A 19,940-nucleotide genomic window follows, 5' to 3' on the forward strand; every position below is an offset into this window, starting at 1 on the left:
ATGTCCGAGTAGGCCTGTTTTTACTGGACTACTTTAATTCTGGATTGCAGAAGGAAAGCAGATGTCTACTAAGCGTATGGACAAAGTGACGGTGGATTCCACGTGATTGTGATTTCAAACTTTGCGTATACTCTCAGCGATATCATTGGAAAGCTTAGGCCACTGATTTTTGGCTCATTTATGTGTGTAGCAGAATAACGAAGAAGGCTACGTTAACGTTTCACCTTTTCGGTCATTATATAACTCAAACCTTCACCACCAAAGTTCTAACTTTGCCCACACGCTCTATGGACACTTTATTCCCTTCTCTTACTTCATCCATCAAATCAAAGTAGTGGAAACAGGCCACTGAATATAGGCTACCCAAAGATTATCTTCAAAAGGCTTTTTAGTACCTGTCTAAAATAACGCACTTTTGAAACTATAAAATGAGTAGATACCATGTAACACAAGTATCACAGCCCTAAACTTTAAATGTCTTCAGTGATTTGAAACATTAGCTTGCATAATTTCAGTGAGCAGTGTGAAGTTTAATGACTCCTTGATACTCACTGATATAAACACAACAGTAAAAACTTTTATGACATTCATGTAACTAACGACAATGACAAATATAAGCTGTATAATGAGCAAATTGAATAATTGAATAATCAATTAGCAGAATCAATTGCCATAGCTACAGAAGAAAGAATCTTCACATTATTGCAAAATTTGCGGAAATATACACAAAAACATACACAAAAAAAAAAGAACATTTTGAGCAAATCGGTTTACAGTGAAGAAATACAGGATAGTGCGCATAAATCTTCCACCAGATATAAATTGATAACATAAATTAAACTCTTCTTTGCTGAAACCCAATGCGCTTGCTACTCGCTCAGAACTTAACATATGCATAAGGTGAATAACAAATTTCCAGTCGGCTAAAAAAAGTTGAATAATTTCTAGAACTAAAGCACAGAAACCAGCGATCACCTAAAAAGTACTGGTTTCTATCAAAGATCTCGCTGAAATATTCTGGCTTTCCTAAGAAATAATATTTTCAATCTTATTTTACGATTTGCTTGAAAGGAAAGGGCAAAAGACAAACGAACTCAGCTGATGAGCATGACAAAAACCCGCACAAAATGCATAGCGAGACGGATGGAATAAAAAAGAATAAAGTACACCAAATAAATCACCGCCACTTTATCTAATTTACATATTCAAGAATACATTCACTTTCTTTTCAAATTTCATCAGCTCTATAAAAAAGAGAAAATGGATTAATACACACAAAACACTCACAATTAAACTAACACTATGGTCTGCTAACTTAGCGTACTTCTCGAAATAAAAACATCATACTTAATAACACTCCCTTCCTGAAAATATTAACTAAAAGCAAACCACTGTAATCTATGATCATTAAAAACGAAAAAGGATGATATTGGACACGGCAACTAAAACATTAACTTGAATGGACGCAAAAACTCAAATGAATATGACCATTGAAAACAAAAGTGATGCGATATGATTCTATGCAATATGTGCAACACATAAAATCCATTTTCTTTACAATAATAAATTTAACATTTCAGTCCACTTATTGTCCACAGTGTTTGCTTTTTAATGGAACAAATTTATAATGAAACAATTTCAGAAAAATCTGCGAATGTCATCAGATTAGTTTTAACTATTAAAACTGTTAATATTTTTAGAACCACGTCTTTTAATATTTCGAGACCAAATTTTGTGAACTGCTGAGAAGAAATGAAAGAAATCTATTAATAAAACCCCCACATGACACAACTCTACCTAACAAACCTAAAAATTGCAACTATGACAGCTAACAATAACGTTACGGTTCAATAACTTTCCTATAGCAGGTTAAATAGGCCTTACCTCACTTTCATCTCACAATACCGCAGAAGTGATTTATCTATCGATAATAGAGCATATACGTAAAGCAAAATTAAACTGTATAAGATACATAAAATTTTTATATATTTAATATAAAAATCCTTTCTTAAAAGCATAGGTACTGAAAAAACACTAAAAAACTTATGATGTAACTACGAGGCTTACTGCTTAAGCAATAAATATTATGAACATTTCATTAGTAAACAAATTTAATTCAAGCACTAAATTTGAAACCAGTTATTATACAACTGTTACTCGGAGATATGCTACATTTGGAAATCACTGAAATTACTGTTATTCATCGGATCGTTCCAAGAAGCTGGAGCATCGGGACTGCCCATATGAACATAACTTTCCATCAGCTGATCGGTAATATTGGTACTCGATGGTCCAGGACAGCAGTAAGCATTTAACAAGGGGCTGAAATTCCCTCGAGCTGAAATTAAAAAAACAATGCTGGAGCAAAAGAATTGGCAGAAATCATAGAAGAGATAATTGTTGTGTTTTAAAAGAATGATTAATATGAAATGTTAACAGTATGTATTTCAGCAAGACTGATTTCTAAAATTTTAAATAGGATACAAAACAAGCATCTGGTTTTTAAGAAATCATTTCATAAATGAGACCAGAGAGATATGTCGATCGCAAGTGATGTCTTTGTTGAGGTAAATCGAAATGTTGTGTGAACATAGTTGCGAATGGGTCGTCACTTATTGAAAGACCAGAAAGATCCTAAGGAATAAATAGGTATTCAGCTGAATGAAATATATTTTAATTTAAAGACTGACTTCACTTTGCAAAACAAAACAAAGCTTTATTTCAAAATGAAAATGTGCAGTTAAGTCAAAAACTTTCAAAACAATACAAAAAGTCAGGAAATGTATTATCATCGCAGTTTAGTCAAAAATTTCATCAAAGAAACCTCAGACCACACTTCTCCTAAAGAATATTCCATGTTATTGTTATTGGATGTGCTACCGGTGTTTTGCGATGGATCTCCACGACCATACATAACTGCCTGATTATCAGAAGATACTTGCTGTTGAGGAGGTGACGAAGTCTAAAATAAAATCAGAAGGATCATATTTTTTGCAAATGGCAGAATCTCCTTCAACAGTTAATCGCTTCGAAACATGCCTGGAAGAATATTTAACAGTCAAACAAGGACTAACAAGAGGTTTAAGAAATTGGAACCAAACAACAATTCTTATAGAAAAAAAGAAAAAGACTAAATGAAAATAATTTCACTGTGAAAAAAAAAAAAAAAAAACTGCATTTAAATAAGCGTAAAACTGAAATTTCTCACTACATTTTATTTGAAAATTTGAATTATTGGACAAGATATACCTGAGATTGCGCGTGAATGCCAGCGCCCCCCAAGTTAGAATATGAAGTTAAAGATGTAGGTGTTGATAATGGAGTTTGTTGAGGTAGCAAAGAAGGATAACGAAGTACTACTGATGCAGATGGTGATATCGTATTGTAAGAATTATTGGCTCCACAGTTTTGTTGAGGATATTGAATTTGTTGCCCATTGCACGGTACATTTGGCTGCCCACCGAGCTGCGCCGAATGTAAAACCAAACGATGAGATGAAGATGGCAAAGAGAAATTCTGATAAAGAACTGATGGATCCCCCACCTTGCACGCTGCGCTCATAAGCCTGTTTGGCATACTTTGCTGTAATAATATAAGTATTTTTTTTTTTCATACATATACATACATCCAGCGTTCTTAGTTCATTTCATTGAAATAGTCAAATACTCAAGTAATTTCACTCTTGAGAAGCATACAATTATAAATTTTCTTAATTGTCATACTAAACATGTTCATTATTCAGGTACTCATATAATGATTTCAAATTCGATATTTCATTTCTGAAGCAATATAAAGTTACCAAAAGATTGGTTACGGCTTTGTGAATAATGGTGTAAAGCTGCCATCAAGCCACTATCTGCAGTATATAATGCAACCAACTGAAAAATATTTTGATAAATTTCTATGTCGTCTTCACAAATTTTGAGCTAAATGAATGCCCAATTAACTTATTTCGGTAAAGAAAATAAAATGTAACACTAACTTCAGACTGAGAAGAAAGTTCATGTATAAGACCAAGTGCACTTCTATTCAAGTTTTCATCCTTCACATAATTCTGATATAAACAAAACACCGGTAGCAATGTTGCACAGTCACCATCTCGATCGCGAAACATTAGGAAATCAGACCTTCTAATACAATATGATATCTGCAAGTTTACATTTTTGTTTTGTAGACAAAAATGAATATCAAAAAATAGTGCTATTCGGATCACAGAAACTATAAAGACAAACCTGATTCAGAAGAACTGAATCTCGGCATAGAAGCTGAAGAGTGGACAATGATAATTGAATGAGATCTGCAACGCGTACCTCTTCCAGTATTTTTGTCTGCAAACAACAAATTCAAAAATCGAATACTTTAAAAGCGAAAAGAAATACAATGCAGAATCTTTTCCATTTCTTTTTTTATTGTTCCTTCACTTTTGAACAGTAAAATATTTCTAACTAATCCATTTCACTTTAAAGTATTCAGAATAATTCAAAATCGAAATTTGACTAGAAACCATGGGCTCAAATGTTTTACCAATGGTAACTGGTCGCATGCAACTTTTAGAATCAATGCGATACGCTCCATAAAATTCGTCTCGCAATCAGCTACCTGCTTCAGACGAATTTCACGAAACAGAAGGTTTGTATCTTGCAAAGCTGCTTTATTCAATATCTGAAATATGACTGAAATGTAAAATCACTATCTATATATCTACAAACTAAACAAAGAGTGGGAAAAAAGTGATTACAGTAAGTTCTGATTCTACTCCAAAATATACCAGTTCCGTTGAAATAAGACATCCACAAGCTTGATTTTAGTTATTCCTAAATAACATACAAATATGGACTAGGCTAAAGTTAAAGAGCAGTATCTAAAAATGTGAATTTAAAATCTCAACCTGGAGAGTCTGCTTCAGAATAGAAGGCCTCATTTCAGTAAGTTTTCGGAGTAAAAAGTCAGCAGCGTACTGTTGCTGAAGGACAGCTTTTTGTGCTTCTACTTGATGAGTATGTCCGACACACAGTTGACGCAATGTTGCTAATCCACGTTCCTAAAAGAACTGAGATAATTTTAGGGCCGATAGTATGCATTAAATGCTTAATAGTTATTGTATTTTTACAATCAGTACTTCTCGTAAGAGTAATCTAATGCATTACAATAAATGTGTTAATGTAAAAAGGACCACTACCTTAACATATCTAAATTTAACCTTTAATTTAAAAAAAAAAATTTTTTTTCTAATAGTTTAATTTTTCAAATAGTAAAAAACTACAAAAATTCAAGAAAAGAAATGTCCCAACAAAAGTGCCTTTGGTCTGAAAAAAAGCCATATAGCATAAAAATTTTAGAAAAATTACCTGGATATCTTCCACTCTTTGCTGTTGATTTGGAGCGCTTGCTGGTATGCTATACGAACTAATCAAAACACGATACAAAGCTGTTTGTATCGTGTTTTGACTATTGCTCCTCGACTAAATAAAAATTCTTTGTTCATTTGGTTATTGGCCAACAGATTCGATAAAATTCCAGTACAATACAAATAACAATTGGATCCATTGCACCTAAAAATAATTTTGTAAGTGAATTGAATATAACACAAGAAATGCTGCAACAAATTCAGTCAATGAAGCATGTCTTGAAAAAGTTTTGAAAATACAAATTACGTTTAGCACAGACTATTAATGCATTACATGTTAATCACCAGTTGAAAAAAAAAAAGTGAAACTAAAAACTGCAGAAGTTTATTAAGAAGAGGTGAAACATCATATCTTTGGTGGGTACATCGGACATATTCCTAATACATTCCAAAGTTGAAATAATCAACCGCTGACTGGCATGTTCAAGTTGTTTATGCAGAACATCATAGCCACCACTCTTCACTATTGCTTGAGGATCCTAAAACTGAAAGACTTGAGGAAAGAATTTAACTTTATTATTAATCGAAGAAAGAAAATACCGAATTTGAAATCACCAAAAAATTAAGGCTTTTAAAATTAAACCTTGTAATTCGTGCTGAAAAATCATGAAGACTCACTCCATTGGAAAAAATTTTCAAAAGTTGCGTAGTTCTCCAGAGTAAACCTTCATAGCATAACACACGCAATATATAAAGCAGTTTGGATGGACCGTTTAACTGCAGAAATAATGCCTGAAATCTCGAAAATGAGAAAGAAAATAAAAACTCCACAAAGTGTAATTTGTACTTTTTCCAACCCAATTAATTGCAAAATTTGTGTCCGAATTTCCTGCTTACAAACCTGGTTAAATATCGGAATAAAGATCACTTATATTTTCACTAAAGAAAAAATTTTATTGGAAATCATTTATTAAAGAAAAATTTTCTATGGCTTAAAATTTCTATGATTTCACTTATTTCGAATTGGGTAATATTCAAAGTGCCAAATTTTTTGAGGCAACTTTTCAGAAAAATCTTAGGGATTAGATAATCTAAATTCGAGAGACAAAATTTATATTATAAAAGAAAAAAACAATGATTTTTGGCAGAAAAAATTTGATTGTAGAGTTACCAGTTATATCAAATACTAACCCTTTGCGTTTGACTTTTATCACAAAGCAATCGCACACATTCAACAATTACTGAAAGAAGCTTTTCATTACTTTCACGATCGAGAAATTGAGTTAGAGCCTGAAGTGCGCCATTGGTCCGAGCCACTTCAATATTGTGTCCATCAGCTGGTTTCACAGCAATAATAGTATGAAACGTTAAGATTGCGTAACGTAAGGCTGAACCACCGCTGAAAAACAGCAGAAATGTTTCTGATTTTTCTCAGCTGATTATGCTACAAAGTAAGGAACAAATGCCCCTGACTTTGTAACATAATTTACGTAGATCAGCCATCGAATTTAGAAGTTCTAATAGTACCCGAAGTGATAAGAAAAAATTTTGCTATGATCATGAAACTTACGTAAATTTAATGTGTTCAATAATATCGATTAGCAGGGACCCTTTTGTCTGGTCATTTATTTTTAAAATATTTTCTAGACCGTCATGACGTTCAGAAATATGAAACAAAGCACCAAGCGTTGGTTTAATGATAGCCTAGAAGCAAGAAATTTCAAAAAGGAATATAAATCATATCTGTAAAAAAAAAACAATGCCACATATTCTTCTTTGATGTTTGATAACAAGAATGCAATTTGATTTATCGCTTATTTCACATGATTCTGGAATGGTTTTATTAAAAAAAAATGGTCAATTTTAGAGAAATTTTTTAATCTTATTTGTACGATAGTTTTTGAAAATCGACTCTAAATTTGACTACTTTTCGAAACCTAAACAAGCAACTACGACATAGAAACAGATCAGTATTTACCGGTTTATTTGATTTCGTTCTCAATAAATCTTTCAGAGCAGTTATAACTTCAATTGCTCGCAAATAAGGTTCCGCATAAAGTGGTTCTTCGGAATCAATTTTGGCGATAGTTTGTATCGTTGTTGCTGCACGTTGTACTACCACCTAAAACGTTCTTTCAAGTGATAACAATTTTGCAATTATTTCAAAGAAATCTGCTTAAACTTCTTTTTTTCTCGCAAATCCGATTAGGAACCTATTAGTACTTTTCTAATGACTTGAAAAAGATAAATGAAGACCAAAGACCAATGGCCAGGATGCTCAGAGAACTTTAATCAATAATTATTTTGTCAAAAAAAAATGTCGGTGAAAAGGAAAACCTCATCAGTATCATTAAGTAAATGTATGAGTTCTGGAACTGCATTCTGTGTTTCACCGTCTTGTGAGCCATGTTCTAAATCAGACGATATATTTTCAAATTTTATTTGCTGCTGATCAGTTAATTCAATTCGTGAATGTGCATCATCAGACATAGTGGAGATTTGCGATCCAGCGCGTAACGAACTGACGGATAAAACTGATGGTGCCTTGAAGTAAATAGTGATAATAGCTCCAGCGCTCAGAATTTTAAATTCTTTTTCATCACTATTAAACAAAATACAAAGTTCCATAAAATAAAAGAGTTTTAAATTTGACTAAAAGCAATAATTTTCAAACCTCAACAATTCTTTTTGTTTTTGCTTAACTACTAGGAATACAGTTCACCATCTACTCTACCAAAATGATATACGACTGACTAAACAGGTTAAGTTTTTTAAATTTTCGGATTCTGAGTTGTAGCGAACTGACTGATATCACTGCTTAGAATTATTCAGATTAGTGCAGGAAATTTATAAAATAGCCTACCGAACTATGGTTCATAGATTGAATACCACTATCGAAATTGCTAGACCACATTTGTACACGGAACATCGCATTTGTAGCATTAGAAGGAATATCAGCGTTTCCAGTTGAAGCAGGTTGTTCCTGCTGCTGTTGGTAATGATGAGAAAGTGGGGGGGAAAGAGGCACCTGAGCAGAACGTGAAGGCATTTGTGATGAAGCAGGAATCGATTGGGCTTGAATTGGAGAAAGACGTGTTGAATTACCAATTGTGTTGAAAAGATGTTGTTGTTGAGGAACGGAAGGCCTATCGAGACTCGATTTCGGGGAAACCATCGTACCTATACTGAAATGACGATTCTCAGCAACTACTTGCATCATATTCGGCATCTGTTCTGCCGGTGAGCAATGAGGTACATAATCCTGCAAAAGATTTTTAAATTTATTTGGTGGAATATATTGAATAAAACCGCTCCTTGTATATTAATAGCGTTTATTTATATTTAAATAAATTGCTTATCAAATGAAATAACTAACGTGAGGTGAACTATTCATTGCACTGACCTCACTGCTCGACCTCCAAAATGAAGAATTGCATTTTAAAATAGCTATATTTAAATATAAACATATTAAAGTTTGAAGATGTACTGCTTAAGTGACAAACTGTTATCATATATTCCATCATATCGCAGGAAGAGCGCTTGTTCTTTATTAGTTCGAATTTCGAGCAAATTCAAATTGAATCCAAATTCAAACTGATTGAAATTTAAAATAGAAGCAACAACACCGTAGAAGGATCGCCACCTACGGTGTGGTCTACTTGATATACTGTTCATTTGTCCTTGACATTATATCTGCACAATAAAGTGATCTGTTTCATATCATCATTATCACCATCTCCCACCATTTTTGTTCCTATCCATCAACGCTTCTTTCTTCATTTGATTTCATAGGCCCATAATCCGGAACCAAAACTCCATCTCTATTTCTCCTCCCTCTTTATTATCTTGCCTCATAATATTTATAGTTTTATCAAAACCTTTGCAAAAGAAGCTTCCCGCAACTTTCCCCACATTTTAAGTTGGAAGAAAAACCATGATGTGCTTATAGCAATTCTAACAAATCATGAGATACTAGCAGTGCAACTAGAAATCTTAAGCAAGAAAAGTTTCTAGCTCTCTTGACTAATATATATAGCATCAACGGGAATTATAATTCAGTCAAATTAATCCTCGAGTAAATTTGTACTAATATTACTAAAGATAAAAAACAAGTTACTGTTTATAACTTAAAAAAAAAAAAAATAGGAAACTTAAAAAATAGAACTGATAAGGTTTAAGGAATCTTGAACGTTAAAAAAAAAAATCTTAAGAATAAAACATCAAGAGGAAAAAAAAAAGCAAAAACATGACAAATTTCTTAAAAGCATCGTAAGAATAGGCTAGGGAACTTTTTAGAACGAACAGAGAAAGGGGATGACACATAATAAGAATCAGTAGTCGCTGTAGCCTCACATATCATCCAAAACTGAACCAATCCCTGGAGCACCAACATCACTATCACTATTGCTGTCACTACCAAGGTTAAAAATTGAACTCTTTCTATTTCTACCACTATACCCATCCTGCCAAACCCGATCTAAAATGATTAATGATTCTGAAATTCCTTGACGAACAGACTGTCTCACTTTTGCTTACTAGAGCTTTTAAAACAACTTTTTTCTACCCTTATTTCGAGTCAAAATTTTATTAAAAAACTTGAAAGCACATTTGTCTATATGCCAATGACATATTAACTAATTAATTTAAATGGTGTTTAGCATATCAGAAAAAACTAAATGACTGTTTTTATTGAATTCATGAAAATGGCAATTTCGATGTAATTATAAAAACAAATTTTACAAACTGCTGAAACTCCGGGATAACAATCTTTACACTCTCATATAAACAGAACACTTGTATTCCATCTCACACAGAAACAAAAACAAATATTCGTTTCAGAATACTTCAGAAAATTTTAATTGGCAAAAAAAAAGAGCTATGCTTCATGAAACATTTAAATGTTAAAGGCATCCTACTACATTTGCCAGTTATGCACAGAAGGGATTAGGTACTGAGAACCTTGTCCGAATACATCCTTATTATAAATCTACTTTGAAGTAAAGTTAGATCAGTCTGCACAAAATGACTGACTGGCAACATTTAGAAAAAGAAGTCAACAAGAAAACTTATTTTAAATTTATTATAATCTTGGAAACAAATTTAACAAATGTACAATTATTTAAATTTGATTATAAATATTAACTATTCTTATTAATTCAAGGCATCAAAATGACATAGATCTGAAGTAGTGAACCAACTACAACGACTCCACTTCCTCTCTTTGTTTTAACATTTTAAATTTATCTTTTGAAAAATGTTTCCCTACAGGTAGTGAAAAAGAAAAAGAAAAAAAACGACAACGAAGAATGACAGTGTCAGTGAATTATTGTACATATGTGGCAGAAAGGAAGAAAAGAAGAATGATGAGGAAGAAACTAAGGTAGAAGGGAGAGGGAATAGAATCATTTTACAAAGAGCAATAGATTAACACTTTAAAGAAAAGCAATTAAATAAAGGAGAAAAAGGTATGTTTTGGATGGAACACTGCATGTCTCTCTCTCCTATCCTAACTCTTTCTCTGTTTCCTGAACATCAACGTGTTAATGTGAACATATAAATATTTTTACACAACAACGGCAAAAAAAAAAAACAATACTGCATAATGCACCATTCCAACATCGTTTTTAAAATAATCAACCTCTTCACTTACTAAGTCATTTATTATCGTCCGACTGACAGGTTCATTTATTCACTAATCAAATAATTAATTAATTGAGTAATAACCTAACTCGTTACACATATTTTTTACTGATCAGCCAGTGAGGAACTAAACTATTAGTTGATATTCTAAAGCAACATAATAATAACCCATCAATGCTTCTCTTACTGATAAAGACCACCAAATGATCCATAAAATTGATAACAGAGCTACGATTTTTATATTTGATTGCCAAATAAATGAAAAGTTCAATATAAATCAGAATTGAAGGGAGAACTATCTTTTAAACTGAAGATAATTTTCAGTTACATAATCGAAAAAAAAATCTGAAAGGGAAATAGGAAAGGAAAGTAGGGGCGTGTGAGCTAAATTTTAAGGAACTAAAAATTTTGAACAGCTATCAGTAATTCTACAGATTTTTCAAATGATAAGAGAAGTACGAGTGTAGAAATGTATCCCAAATTCCCACGCTTTTTGCCTTTCTTTTCTTTTCTCTGTATCATCCTTCAATTTGCATAAAGTTGATATAAGGCTTTTCTAACAATTGTTTAATGCTACCCGCAATCAAAAAAAATAGTTCAAAAAACCAACACACATTGAAAAGAAAAAGAGAAAAACAGCCGACTTATGCGGAAGCATAGTACGTCGCACTTCCCCTATTTTTGCTCTCACATGAAAATGGAAAAGCTAGCATGCATAATTCTTTCTATACATACGCACATCTTTTTCTTATTCCTCTACTCTGAATGTTTCAAGAAATATACAGTTTTGAAGCTAGAAAAAAAGATTGATATTACTAAAAGCGAAAAATTTCGAAAATATAAATGCGAAAATGATTTCAGTGGGAAAAAATTTCTTCAAACTTCAATATAAGATAATTACTTGTGTTCACCATCAGCATCATTAGTAAAACGTTAAATGCAAAACTCAACAATTGATTAGATTTTAGTTTTCAGATTTTCCAATTGTCGTTACAATGACAAATGAAATATTGACATTCACTACTTCTCAAAAGTGTTCCATAACTTTCTTGAATTGAAATTTTTTAAATACTTCACACTTTTCATATTCATCTAACACTTTTCGTTGCAATTAAAATCAAAGATTAAATAATAGGTTGATAAAATGCTTTCAAATTTGGACATTTAAAAAACGAAATTTAAGTTTTCATTTGCAGAAATAAGAAACGACAAAAAAGTTAAAGACAAAGTTCAAAAAAAAAAAAAAAAAAAACTCACCAAATGCAATTACTGTTCATGTAAATTCTATGAAAATTAATGCCGTAATTAACATAGTATTGCCGAGAGAAAGTTAAGTCTTAAGCAATGATGTTTTCTGTTAGGCATAATGAACTATTTTCCTGATTTATTCCCTTATTAATATTTATTTGAATATTGATTTAACATCCATTAAGTGGCAATGTTACTTTTTTATTTCTTTCAGCGAATCTTCTGTATGGAAAAATGAAATATATCAAATACATATGAAAACAATAAACAGTGGTAACTGCAAACATTAATAAAAACAAGGAGTATGTTTTTTTTAATGAAAATAAGAAATGATCAAAAATAACAATCGAAATTATTCCCATAAATCATTAAGTATAGATTAATTCAAAAGCTTACTTCTGAAGAAGAAAAAGGATGTTCAACTTAAGATCACGAAATTCCTCATAAAACGGACAACTCCGATGGATGAAACAACTGTTAATATATGATGAAATAATTGTATCACTGCGACTTCTAATTCAGCTAATTATGAAAGCTGTCGGCACTCACACAATCAATCAAACGAATCAAAACAATAAATTTGACAATAATGCAACAACTGCTAGAACAATATTCGATTCCTAGGTTAGTATACGTTAATAACTATTTCTTATTCCACATACGAAATGATCCATATGCGATTCCTATAAGAGCTCACTGATAGCTTATTCGATGTATCACTAGATCCACTTTCGATAATAGGCCTATAAGCTTAGTAGCATGTTTTGATTCAATATTAATCGTTCCATCGTTGCTTTTATTCGAAAAGTATTTAATTCATTCCATATCTTACTCTGATAGCAGTTGATCTTACTCATTTCACATCTTATTCTAAAAGTTAAAAAATTCGCATCTAAAAAATGTTCCAGTAAAGAAATATTAAAGTGCGACATGAAATCAATGGAAATTACCGTAGCAAAAGAAAATATAAAGAGCTTAGAAAATTACACTCATCTTAAATAACAAAAGTTAGCATCTTTATCTAACCAAAAACTTTAAACTTTAAATGAACAACAATGAAAAAGTAGTCAATAAGTAGACAACCTCAATATCACCGGAGAATTTTAGTTTCGCTGATTCATTTTTAGAAAAAAGATACTGTAGGTTCTTTAGCGTCATCGAGCGTAATCTGCAAGTAAAAATTCCTTCAGAAATGTGCTTGTTTTCATTTCAAAATAGGTGAGTTTAAGAGCATATGAAATCCTAGAAAATCAAAAGGTTCATGAAATAGCTAGACATGATATTCTGGGATTCTGCAGAATGAATGTACATGTCAAATGAAGATTAAACACCTGAAAATTTCCTTTCCTTATTCAAATAATATTTGCTTAATCATGAAGAGGAAACAGAAAATATAACAGAAAAAAAAACTCACAATAACAATTAGATTGAACAACCGACAGAAAGAAAAAAATTAAAAAAAAAGGAAAAAAAAAATAAAAAACTCTTAATGTAACAACATACTAAGAGGAAATACAATAACCAGAAGAGTAAGGAAATGCAAGCAGAAATGTTAAAGATACTTGCAGTCGTTTAAAGACGTGATTTAAATCATAGGCTTTACCAAATGTCTTATTTTAAGTCAAGCCAGGCTTTAAAAAGAAACTCCATTAAAAATTCACGTTAAATTAACGAGCAATTTAGAAGTTCCTGTGAAGAAAAAAAAGCTATCTTATAAATTTAAAAAAACTAAACTTTGTTTTCTGTTGAAAATGCTATTATTTGGGAATGATTTTACTTTGTATATTATCATTCTTGCTATCTCATTCTTAGTCTCTGACACAACTTACTTACACTTTAATGACGAAGTGAATATTGCAAATTGTGTCAAACACTAAAGAAAGCAATCCTTAATCTCAGTCGCCTTTTTCTGGCTACTTATTAGTATACAAGTTTTGAATAACACTTCCAAGACTTTATTAATCTCATACTTCCACTTCCGGAGAAGTTCCATTGTCCATCTGCACATTATCGAGGTTGTTGATCTAAGCTGGATGTAGGTGTAAATGCGTGTAATAGAGGAATATAATAATTCCTCTATTAGCAGAACCAATAGTACAATTCTTCATAGAGAGCGTTCTTGGTAATACATAATTCCTCCCAAAAGAATTATCAAGTCTTCTACAATCCTCAAAATGTATTCGAAAAATTTTTAAATTTTCACTGTTATCACTCAAGCGAGCTGCGGCCGTATTATTCACTTGTTATTAGGGACGACACTTGGTTGAACGGTCATTTTCGATTTCTTTTTAGGTTTCCGTTGCTGTGGGAATGGTATGTTTTTTTTTTTTCTTTTCTTTTTCGAATATTTTTTGATTTTGTTATTGGCACTTTTGTCACAGTCTTGAAATGATAATTTTCCATCACTTTTGTACATTTTATCATTACTTGGTGTGGTGTTTCCCTTTTGAGTAGTTCTTTTTCTTTTTTAAAAATTTTTTAACCAATGACCTACTAAATGTTGAGAAAATACTACCCTTTGTCCTCTCAATCACCATTTATCAGAACTACTAGCAGTTATAGTTTGAGTACGAACTCAAACAATGGTAACCTTTTAATTCCAGAAAACCATTTTTATGATCTTTACCATATTTTGGCCTTGAGTTTGTTTACAGCCTTCAAAGAAAATTATCAAGAAAAGAGTGGCTCCTCCGCCGTCGATGGTCAGGAAATCGGAAATAACAAAGAAGGAACAAAATCCTCTATTCGAGAAACGACCACGTAATTTTTCAATAGGTGTGGATTTTGATAATTAGAGGAAGATGATCTCTTGTATGAAGAATCGAGAAATTGATGGTCTTGTCTTTTTTCAGGCCAGGACATCCAGCCAAAACGAGATCTAACTAGATTTGTGCGATGGCCCAAATATATTCGTTTACAACGTCAGAAAGCTGTTTTGATGAAACGCTTAAAAATTCCACCACCAATTAATCAGTTCCGTACAACACTTGATAAACAGACAGGTAAGTTCTGCACTGTTTAGTGTTTTCGATGTTTACTATTTCTGGAAGTCAAAAATGTTGTTTTCCTACTGTACCATTTCTTTTCACTTCAGAGCATCTGTTTTTATCATCGTCCAGGTTTGATCTGATAGGAAGGAAAAGATCTTATTTGATAGTGTTTAAAATTAAAAAAATGTTGTAATAGCTATAATATTTCTTTGTATTTTTTTTTTTTTTTTTTGTAAAAAAAATATTATAGTAACTGGTTGGCTTCTGAGATCTGGGCTTAGCAGAACCAAAAAAAAAAAAGATATAAAAGAAATTCTTTTCGGTTTCTGATTTCTCTCAATTAATATTTTGCAGCTACGCAGTTGTTCCGTTTGGTAGATAAATATCGTCCAGAAATGAAGCACCAGAAGACGGAGCGATTAAGGGCGCGAGCGGAAGCTCGGACTGCAGACAAAAGTGAAGAAGTAATAAAGCGTCCGTCAGTGGTTCGTTCGGGTGTAAACCAAGTTACGAAGCTCGTAGAACAAAAGAAGGCACAGTTGGTTGCTATTGCGCATGATGTTGAACCTATTGAAATTGTCCTTTTTCTTCCAGCTCTTTGCCGTAAATTCAAAGTGAGTTTCAGACATTTAATAATTTCTTCATTGGTCTAATTTCATCATTTTCTTTTTAGTAATATATTTATTTGCAAACCTCGAAAGTAAACTCTCTGTACAATTTTACAGGTACCATATTGTGTTGTCAAAGAGAAGGCACGTCTTGGCCAAGTTGTTCATCGAAAGACTGCCTCTTGTATTGCTATCGTTGATACAAATCCGTAAGTGAAAGTCTATTTCTCCCATTCTAATACAAAACTCAGTGCACAAAGTTTTAAAAAATTATTAAAATGCCTACAGCTCGATAAAATTCATCATAAGTCCATACGCTTGTCGTCCAGCATGGAACCAAATGTGCATCTCCACTTCGTTACATATTTCATATCCAATTGTAACAACTTTGGATAAATTTTATAAACGCCTTTTGGGAGATTTTGATATCGTTCTTTGATATTGAAATTTGTAGTGAAGATAAGGTAGCTTTATCGAAACTGAAGAACACAGTGATAGCGAATTATAATGAACGCGCTGATGAGATCCGAAAGCATTGGGGAGGTGGTATTATGTCAACCCGTTCACAGGCAAAGAAAGCATGGATTGAAAGAGCACGAGCTAAAGAATTCGCACAAAAAGTTTAAATGGCTTGCTTCGTGTTTCTTTTCTTTTTTTAATCACTATTAAAATAAAATTGTTGATTTAGTGAGTATCCAATTCAAATAATTTTGTCGTAAAACTTTACGTCATTCATCTGAAAGGTCATCGTTCCCATAAATCTGATTAGAGCTTTCATTTGAGACAAAAAATGAGTTTTATGAAGTAATGATGGAAGTTATGCTCTCCGTGCCTGATGCTTGTGGGCAGGAAGGGGTGAGTTTCAAAATAGTTTTTCCTGTCATTGAAGTAAAAAACTGAGGCAAATATTTCATTAATATGCTAAAGATATGTACAATATTTAAACTTTATTCAGTGATCAGCCATTTTCTATTGTTTCGAGCACATCTTTTGCGATCAGTATCATACTGCATAGCAAATTTCGCTCCAGAAATTAGCTGACTCTGGATACTTTTTCCAGTAATAGCGTAGTCCTTTTATCGTTAGCGTTTTTCTCACGTACAATCGGCTAATTTAAAGAAACGGCTACATCAAGTCATTCAGAAATACTACCATATCATTCCTAACTTGTAGGATTTCCGAACAGAATCCCATTGTTCCATTCAGGTATCTTAAACAAAACAAAATAAATGTTTCCAGACAAAAGGACGATCACTTTAAACATTTAAGAATTGATTCTACACAAATAGGATTAGCGTTGTCAACAAGACAAACTTCAAGTAGTAGCAAAATTCTAATATGCATAATGATTCAGTTTGTAATACTAAATATTGAAATATAGAAATTTTAAATTATAATATCAAATATTTATTTTAATAATGATGCTGTAAAACTGAATAAATTCAGAAAGGAAAAGACTAATATATCACAATCTCGTTTTGAAACTTAATTTAATGTTACAATTTAAATAATGGATCAATTTCAAACCAATGTTAGAATATCAAAAATTCATAATCGCTGCAAATAGCATGAGTAACACATGAAATACATTTAGATATTTCATTTATGCAAATTTGTTCGCCTTGTGATATTCATTTACCGCACTAAATGCATCGATGACCAGTGATATGATATATTCGTGAATACATATATCTTCGTGAATAACAATTCATGTATGTATGATATTGACATATATGCAATCGTGATTCACAAAACATAGATGTATGATACTCAGACATACACAATCGTGATTAACAATTGATGTAGGTATGATACTCAGACCGTTATTCACAATTCATGAATGTATGATACTCCAACACATACACTTGTGATTAACAGTTCATGTGTGCATGATACTCAGACATATGCAATCGTGATTCATCATACATACATACATTTAGTGTTTTCGATGTTTACTATTTCTGAAGTCAAAAATGTTGTTTTCCTACTGTACCATTTCTTTTCACTTCAGAGCATCTGTTTTTATCATCGTCCAGGTTTGATCTGATAGGAAGGAAAAGATCTTATTTGATAGTGTTTAAAATTAAAAAAATGTTGTAATAGCTATAATATTTCTTTGTATTTTTTTTTTTTTTTTTGTAAAAAAAAATATTATAGTAACTGGTTGGCTTCTGAGATCTGGGCTTAGCAGAACCAAAAAAAAAAAGATATAAAAGAAATTCTTTTCGGTTTCTGATTTCTCTCAATTAATATTTTGCAGCTACGCAGTTGTTCCGTTTGGTAGATAAATATCGTCCAGAAATGAAGCACCAGAAGACGGAGCGATTAAGGGCGCGAGCGGAAGCTCGGACTGCAGACAAAAGTGAAGAAGTAATAAAGCGTCCGTCAGTGGTTCGTTCGGGTGTAAACCAAGTTACGAAGCTCGTAGAACAAAAGAAGGCACAGTTGGTTGCTATTGCGCATGATGTTGAACCTATTGAAATTGTCCTTTTTCTTCCAGCTCTTTGCCGTAAAATTCAAAGTGAGTTTCAGACATTTAATAATTTCTTCATTGGTCTAATTTCATCATTTTCTTTTTAGTAATATATTTATTTGCAAACCTCGAAAGTAAACTCTCTGTACAATTTTACAGGTACCATATTGTGTTGTCAAAGAGAAGGCACGTCTTGGCCAAGTTGTTCATCGAAAGACTGCCTCTTGTATTGCTATCGTTGATACAAATCCGTAAGTGAAAGTCTATTTCTCCCATTCTAATACAAAACTCAGTGCACAAAGTTTTAAAAAATTATTAAAATGCCTACAGCTCGATAAAATTCATCATAAGTCCATACGCTTGTCGTCCAGCATGGAACCAAATGTGCATCTCCACTTCGTTACATATTTCATATCCAATTGTAACAACTTTGGATAAATTTTATAAACGCCTTTTGGGAGATTTTGATATCGTTCTTTGATATTGAAATTTGTAGTGAAGATAAGGTAGCTTTATCGAAACTGAAGAACACAGTGATAGCGAATTATAATGAACGCGCTGATGAGATCCGAAAGCATTGGGGAGGTGGTATTATGTCAACCCGTTCACAGGCAAAGAAAGCATGGATTGAAAGAGCACGAGCTAAAGAATTCGCACAAAAAGTTTAAATGGCTTGCTTCGTGTTTCTTTTCTTTTTTTAATCACTATTAAAATAAAATTGTTGATTTAGTGAGTATCCAATTCAAATAATTTTGTCGTAAAACTTTACGTCATTCATCTGAAAGGTCATCGTTCCCATAAATCTGATTAGAGCTTTCATTTGAGACAAAAAATGAGTTTTATGAAGTAATGATGGAAGTTATGCTCTCCGTGCCTGATGCTTGGGCAGGAAGGGTGAGTTTCAAAATAGTTTTTCCTGTCATTGAAGTAAAAAACTGAGGCAAATATTTCATTAATATGCTAAAGATATGTACAATATTTAAACTTTATTCAGTGATCAGCCATTTTCTATTGTTTCGAGCACATCTTTTGCGATCAGTATCATACTGCATAGCAAATTTCGCTCCAGAAATTAGCTGACTCTGGATACTTTTTCCAGTAATAGCGTAGTCCTTTTATCGTTAGCGTTTTTCTCACGTACAATCGGCTAATTTAAAGAAACGGCTACATCAAGTCATTCAGAAATACTACCATATCATTCCTAACTTGTAGGATTTCCGAACAGAATCCCATTGTTCCATTCAGGTATCTTAAACAAAACAAAATAAATGTTTCCAGACAAAAGGACGATCACTTTAAACATTTTAAGAATTGATTCTACACAAATAGGATTAGCGTTGTCAACAAGACAAACTTCAAGTAGTAGCAAATTCTAATATGCATAATGATTCAGTTTGTAATACTAAATATTGAAATATAGAAATTTTAAATTATAATATCAAATATTTATTTTAATAATGATGCTGTAAAACTGAATAAATTCAGAAAGGAAAAGACTAATATATCACAATCTCGTTTTGAAACTTAATTTAATGTTACAATTTAAATAATGGATCAATTTCAAACCAATGTTAGAATATCAAAAATTCATAATCGCTGCAAATAGCATGAGTAACACATGAAATACATTTAGA

General features: G+C 32.1%; 3 protein-coding genes across 4 annotated transcripts; 2 read left to right on the top strand and 1 right to left on the bottom strand.

Moving 5' to 3' along the window:
• Nucleotides 1-2,168: 2,168 nt before the first annotated feature.
• Bma-bar-1.2 (Armadillo/beta-catenin-like repeat family protein) lies at nucleotides 2,169-8,741 on the bottom strand (the record flags this gene model as incomplete). Of its 2 annotated transcripts, XM_001895765.1 has the most annotated exons (17): nucleotides 2,169-2,338; nucleotides 2,529-2,634; nucleotides 2,825-2,962; nucleotides 3,250-3,582; nucleotides 3,983-4,147; nucleotides 4,233-4,328; nucleotides 4,525-4,662; nucleotides 4,889-5,041; nucleotides 5,349-5,462; nucleotides 5,773-5,886; nucleotides 6,026-6,139; nucleotides 6,539-6,746; nucleotides 6,918-7,051; nucleotides 7,326-7,469; nucleotides 7,685-7,891; nucleotides 8,211-8,609; nucleotides 8,724-8,741. In XM_001895765.1, the coding sequence occupies 17 exons, from the start codon at nucleotides 8,739-8,741 to the stop codon at nucleotides 2,169-2,171; spliced, it is 2,751 nt and encodes a 916-aa protein (XP_001895800.1). The 2 variants fall into 2 exon arrangements, with proteins under 2 accessions (XP_001895800.1, XP_042938850.1); XM_043082916.1 differs by lacking the exons at nucleotides 2,169-2,338; nucleotides 2,529-2,634; nucleotides 2,825-2,962 and adding an exon at nucleotides 3,800-3,878 and having other exon boundaries at nucleotides 3,392-3,582.
• A 5,804-nt stretch (nucleotides 8,742-14,545) lies between these two features.
• On the top strand, nucleotides 14,546-16,459 carry Bm6341 (60S ribosomal protein L7a, putative; the record flags this gene model as incomplete). Its single annotated transcript, XM_001895766.2, has 6 exons — nucleotides 14,546-14,548; nucleotides 14,890-15,010; nucleotides 15,088-15,237; nucleotides 15,580-15,839; nucleotides 15,951-16,042; nucleotides 16,288-16,459. 6 exons carry the CDS (start codon nucleotides 14,546-14,548, stop codon nucleotides 16,457-16,459), a joined length of 798 nt encoding a protein of 265 aa, XP_001895801.2.
• A 1,675-nt stretch (nucleotides 16,460-18,134) lies between these two features.
• Bm17150 (Uncharacterized protein) lies at nucleotides 18,135-18,974 on the top strand (the record flags this gene model as incomplete). Its single annotated transcript, XM_043082917.1, has 3 exons — nucleotides 18,135-18,317; nucleotides 18,466-18,557; nucleotides 18,803-18,974. 3 exons carry the CDS (start codon nucleotides 18,135-18,137, stop codon nucleotides 18,972-18,974), a joined length of 447 nt encoding a protein of 148 aa, XP_042938851.1.
• Between the last annotated feature and the right edge of the window lie 966 nt (nucleotides 18,975-19,940).

Source organism: Brugia malayi (genome assembly GCF_000002995.4).
Source record: "Brugia malayi strain FR3 genome assembly, contig: Bm_025, whole genome shotgun sequence".
Lineage (NCBI taxonomy): Eukaryota > Metazoa > Nematoda > Chromadorea > Rhabditida > Onchocercidae > Brugia > Brugia malayi.